The following is a 5,863-nucleotide window of genomic DNA, read 5'->3' on the forward strand; positions in this document are numbered from 1 at the left end:
ACGTAAATTCAAACCACGAAAAGATACCGATAATGAAAATATTAATCCGATAGCTATATATATATATATGCACACACTTACACGCACACACGCACACACACACACACACACACACATACACAAGCACACTCACACACACACACACACACAACGCACACACACACACACACGCACACCCCAAACACAAAACACACACACGCACACACAACACACACGCACACACACACACACAAAACACACACACACACACACACACACGCACACACACACACACACACACACACACACACACACACACACACACACACACACACACACACACACACACACAAGGTACACATAACCAGATAGCTCCACTTCCATTTTGGATTACTGAACCTAAAAAATTAAACTGACTTTTGCCAATTATAAGAATATCGAGTGAATAATACAAACAATTTTTCTGTATCTGATATCTTCAGGTGCAATCTGATTGGCTAAGTGTTGTGACGTCATTAGCTCCGCCCCCTTTCTAGGCACCCGCAATTAGTGCGATATTTCAGGGCAAATTTTTTTTTTGTGTGTGTTAATTTGCTTTGAAAATATTCGAAAAGGAAAGCAAGAAAATAAATCAGAAAAAATAATCGCAATTAATAAAGGCACAGAACTTTAGCTCGAGTTGCCAACTAGGATTTTCATCAAGGACCAGTGGGGCTACCTGCGTAAAAGTTCCTCACATAAACGCACGCACACACATATAACAGTAATAAAAAAGACAACAATAGAAACACACACCCTGTGGTATGGGCGGGAGTCGACGCCCACGAGTAGACATAATGTCGCCGCGAGTCGTCCTTGACTTCGGAGGGTGGCTGTCACACTCCAGTCCTCAAGTGGGGGTCGTCCTCGTAGTCATCCTGGTCATTGTCAGTCAAGAGGCATCAATAAAATGGTCGTAAGATGTCATCAGTTGCTAGGGTCCTCAGTCAAGGAAATTATAAGTTTCGTCTGTCGGAGATTTAGGCGCAAGAAGTCGTTAGTGAATTTGGTGTTCAAGGTCAGTTGCAAGTAAAAAAAAAATCGTCAGCCGTCTGGCTTTTCTATTTGATTGTTTCCTTTTTTCAGTCAGAGTCGTTCGTCAGTCATAAGTCGTAAGTCGGAGGTAAGTATGAACCTCAAAAATCTCCAGTCAAGAAAACAAATAATCAGAGAAATATATGAAAAAAATATTTTTGAAAAATCGTCAGGTATCCAGTTCACAGTAGATCAGGTCGTCTATGAGTCTCCAGGTCGTCAAAAGGTCGTATCAGGTCACCCACATCTGGACTGTCTGCAAGAGAGAAAAAATCTAATTTCATACTTGGCAACTCAACACGAAAAAGGAGGTGAGAAGGGAGAGAAGAGAAAATATTTGAAAGAGAAAGATGATTTAGAGAGTGGGAAAAACATCTATGTTTATAGAAGGTCTAAATAAAAAACGAGATAAAGTTAAGGAAAAAGAGAAGAATTAAAATACACTAGATAAGGAAATGCAAGAAAGGAAACTTGGATAACAAATGAGATAAATAAAGAATGATACGTTAACCCAACCACCAAAGATTTATGCTCTGTCCCCGGTAGTTTCTTGTGAATTTTGTTACATACAGATAACTCCACATGTGCTGAGCCGGCAAGGAGTCTATCAGTAGGCCCTTGTGACCGATCCTGATTTCCCCATTCCTTGAATTGTCTGGAAAATGTTTTTCTTTTTAATGCAATTGATATCGATACTGTTATTATTGTTATTGGTGTATAATTATTTAACTTTCCAAATGTCAAGGAAAAGGGTAAACAAGTGAGATAGGCAGGACTAATAACTGACTCCTTGGTGACTAAGCACTTCTAGAGCCATCTATGAGTAAATACAAAAAATAAACTTATATTACATTGGGCATGACATGTATGCTTGCCATCCGTGCCGATTGGGTTAAGCGGCTAAAATGATCACGTGACTCTTGACCTCATAATATGTAATTAATATAACATAAGCTAGGAATTTAACAAATATCAATATCTGCACTTTTAATTAATTACCCTGCTCCTGGAAAAGAAAATTAACCAACCTCCTATCCATAGAGAGAGGGAGAGAGAGAGAGAGAGAGAGAGAGAGAGAGAGAGAGAGAGAGAGAGAGAGAGAGAGAGAGAGAGAGAGAGAGAGAGAGAGAGAGAGAGGCGGAGAGAGAGAGGGAGGAGAGAGAGAGAGAGAGAGAGAGAGAGAGAGAGAGAGAGAGAGAGAGGGAGGGAGAGAGAGAGAGAGAGAAGAAAAGAAATAGCGAAAAGGAGAGACGGAAGGGACACGCGACGAGGAGACTGCCACAAGGTATGTGCGCCTAAGGTTCCATGAGAGGGCGAAAAAATAGGTAGGTGGTGGGCGGGGGGGGGGGGTAGAATAGAGGGGAATGGGGGAAGGAGAATTGGGAAGAGGGAGTGGATGAAGGGGAGGGGAGAAATGAAAGAGGGCAGTAATATGAGTGGGAGTGAGGGAGGATGTTAAATGGGGATAGGGGGAGGGGGTGAGGCAATTCAAGGGGATAGGGGGAGGGGTTGCGACTGGCTGGGGGAGGGGGGTGGAAGCTGTTCAGGGGTATAAGGTGGAGGGGATGAGGCTGGTCATGAGAAAAGGGAGGGGACGGGGCCTAGTCGACGGGGATGTGGAGGGGGGTGGGGAGATAAGTGGAGGGGGTGAAGCTACTCGAGGGGAGAGGGGAAGAAAGAGAGGGGAAGGGGGAGAGGGGAAGTGGGAGAGGGAATAGGAAAAGAGGGAGAGGGAAGAGGGAAGAGGGGATAGGAAAAGAGGGAAGAGGGAGAGGGTAGAAGGGGGCGGCAGGTAACTGAGGACCGTTACCGTTGATCAATCAGCGATCAATCACTTCATTTAGAGCGGACGGGGAAGCGGGCACGCGAGCGCACGGGAGGGGGAGGGGGGGGGGAAGAGGAGAGAGACAGAGGATGAAGGGAAAGAGGAAGGGGAGAAAAGGAGGGAGGGAGGAGGGAAAGGAAGAGGAGAGAGAGGGGGAGATGAAGGGAAGAAAAGGAAGAAGAGAGAGAGGGGAAGATGAAGGGAAGGAAGAGGATGAAGAGAGAGAGAAAGGGAGGAAGGGAAGAAAGATGGGAAGAAGTAAGGGAAAAGTGGGGGAGGGAAAGAGGAGAGAGAGGAAGAGAGAGAGAGAGAGAGAGAGAGAGAGAGAGAGAGAGAGAGAGAGAAGAGAGAGAGAGAGAGAGAGAGAGAGGAGAGAGAGAGAGAGAGAGAGAGAAAGTGATTGAGGGAAGAAGGAAGGGAAAGAGGAAAGAGAGAAAGGGGTGAGAGAAGGAAGAGTGATAGAGCGGAATGGAGGGAAAGAAGAGAGAGAGAAAGGAGTGGAGGGAAGAGGAGGAAGAGAAAGGAATGGAGGGAAAAGGGAGGGGAAGAGGAGAGAGAAAGAGAGGGAGGGAAAGAGGAGAGGACGGGAGGGAGGGAAGGTGAGACGGTGGGGAAGCAGCAAAGGTCACACAGAAGGAGAGAAAAAAGGGGTTGATAAAGAAAGGACGAGCAGAGGAACGAAACGTGGAAGCAAAGGAGGGGTGCGAAGAAAGAAAGCAAGAGCCAGGAAACAGCAAACAAAATTAGCCCTCCCACTCTCTCGTTATGCTCGCTACCCCCTCGTCACACACTTCCAGACTTCGCCCAAATTCTAGAATTGTAGTTATATATAAGAAGCTAATAAAGGCATGTATATCATGTGTGTATATTAGTTTCCGACGTCCTGACACAACTCTGGACGACCTTGTAAACGGCAGTCCTTCGAAACAGGCCACAGACATGTTTGCCATTGCACTAGGCTTCGCCGCTGCATCTGACCGAGTGTGGCACAATAGCATCATTGTCAAACTGAACTGTCTTGGCATCGCGGGAGGTCTGTCAAAACACTAGTCAAATAGTAAAGTGTCCCCTTCATACAAACCAGGCAAGGGACCGAAAAAACAGCGATACAGTGTCATAAGATCTCTGTTGCGGATCGTTTATTTCGGTGATATTCGGCAGCTCATCCCACAAGCCCTCGTTTTTAAGATGCCTGCGCACTCACTCACCCGTGGAAGACGGGGCACAACGCACGACGTCAACAGCATTCTGGGACACATCACATGCAGCGACACACGACATGTCACTCAAGCACGCGAGGAGACCCACACCATGTTGATAACACGTCTGCAGCAGCATGCACAGACCAGTTCTGCTGACGGACGGCGGGATCCTGACATACGGCAGTGTCATCAGCATCGTGGGCGTGCAGACTGACAATCTTCATCTTCACCGACCACGCCAAAAGAGACTGCCAAGAACACGGGGGGCAAGCAACCGATCTGCTTCCGACGTAGCGCCCGGAAGAAGATGTAGAAGAAGAAAAAAGCTGCCATACTCTGCGTAGTTTCCCACGTTCGGTCCCTGAAGGAGAGCTGTCCTTTGGTTTGCTCTGCTGCTCCTCCATTCGACCTAAAACTACTCCACAAGATCCACAACCGAACTCAACAACTAAAAAACAGAAAATCACCTCCAGTTCTCCCAACATCGTCGCCACATTGCCTTTACGCTTATATATACACTTTACAAGCCACGCACGCCACGCTACAGCTCGTTCTACCTTACAGAGGACGCAAGCCCCCCGCCCCCCGAACCAGAAAGGCCGAGATCACCAGGAGACCGAGCACTCAGAACCCAGACCTGCAATCCTGCCAACGCCACTTCCTCTTCTTCTTTTGCTGTAGTTTTGTCCCAGTCGTATCTAGGGTCGTTCTATCATCTGATTCTGTCAGACATTATTCATGGCCGGGTGGCCCTCTTGAAGTCATCCCTCTCTATATAGCCGGGCTTGGGACTGGCAATGATCTGACCTGGCTTGCCTGCCAAGTGGCCAGATCGACCTACGTTCCTTCCAAGCCAAATATACCAGACGCTGGAACACGCTGGGTCAACCAACGATCTTACCTGACCTGCTTTCCTGGCAATCTTTCACATCTTGTATAAATGGAAATTTCAGAGCGATCCTGGTTAGCATTACTAGCTTTAAGGCTTATGCTTGTTATCAGGGTATTTTTATTTCTCCTATAGACTGTGCGTAACGAGCAAGTCTCAAGCTTAGTTCAAGATTGTTAGGTTAAGCCTCGGTACAGACTGCCCCTAATAAGGAGATGTGTAGCTAATGAAATGAGCAGAAAATTGACATGGCTCTTGCATAAATCCCGTGACCGAATAAGCAACAAAGTATAAGATTGAAAGAAAAAAAATAAAAGAGAGAGGGTGAAGTGGCGGGAGAGAGGAAAAGAGGCGAAGAGAAATGGATGGATGAGACAGAGAGAGAGAGAGAAAGAGAAAGGGTGAGAAGAGGGGAAATGAGAGAAACAGACAGGCAAACAAATTCAGAAACGGAAGAAGGAGAAGAGAGAAGAGAGAAAAAAGGGAAAAAGGAAAGACTGAACCTTTTTGCACGAGGTACTGTTATAGATCGACCCACTGCAATGTCAGCTGTTAAAAACACGTGTTTACGAACAGCTGTTCCCAGCAAGTGTGCCGAGCCAAAAATATCATCAGACTAATCCCCAAGCGGTCTTCTACAATTACTTAGATTTACTGAACAGATATCTATAAGTAACACATAAAAACGCAAAATCACAAAGGCAAATCCTACCCACAGTAAAGACATCCCAAGCAAGTCTTCCTCTGCCTCCGCATCTCCCTCTAAAACTCAGCAATATTTCTAATTCCTTTGAACTCCAAGAAAATCGAGAGTGGCGATCGAGCTGAGGGCGTAAATGTTATGCAAGGTGTGATGACACGGCGCGTTTTCATCACCGCTTTTGGGGGGAAAAG

At 46.3% G+C, this 5,863-nt stretch overlaps 1 protein-coding gene across 1 annotated transcript in view; it reads right to left on the bottom strand.

The window, feature by feature from the left end:
• The window catches only part of LOC119579165, a 2,933-nt gene extending 1,625 nt beyond the window's left edge, over positions 1 to 1,308 (bottom strand). The window contains exon 1 of the mRNA XM_037926863.1: positions 775 to 1,308. Within this exon, the coding sequence (XP_037782791.1) occupies positions 775 to 814 (40 nt within the window). The 5' untranslated portion in view covers positions 815 to 1,308. The remainder of the gene's footprint in view (positions 1 to 774) is intronic.
• Positions 1,309 to 5,863: the final 4,555 nt, after the last annotated feature.

This window comes from Penaeus monodon, chromosome 12, assembly GCF_015228065.2.
Source record: "Penaeus monodon isolate SGIC_2016 chromosome 12, NSTDA_Pmon_1, whole genome shotgun sequence".
In the NCBI taxonomy this organism is placed as follows: domain Eukaryota; kingdom Metazoa; phylum Arthropoda; class Malacostraca; order Decapoda; family Penaeidae; genus Penaeus; species Penaeus monodon.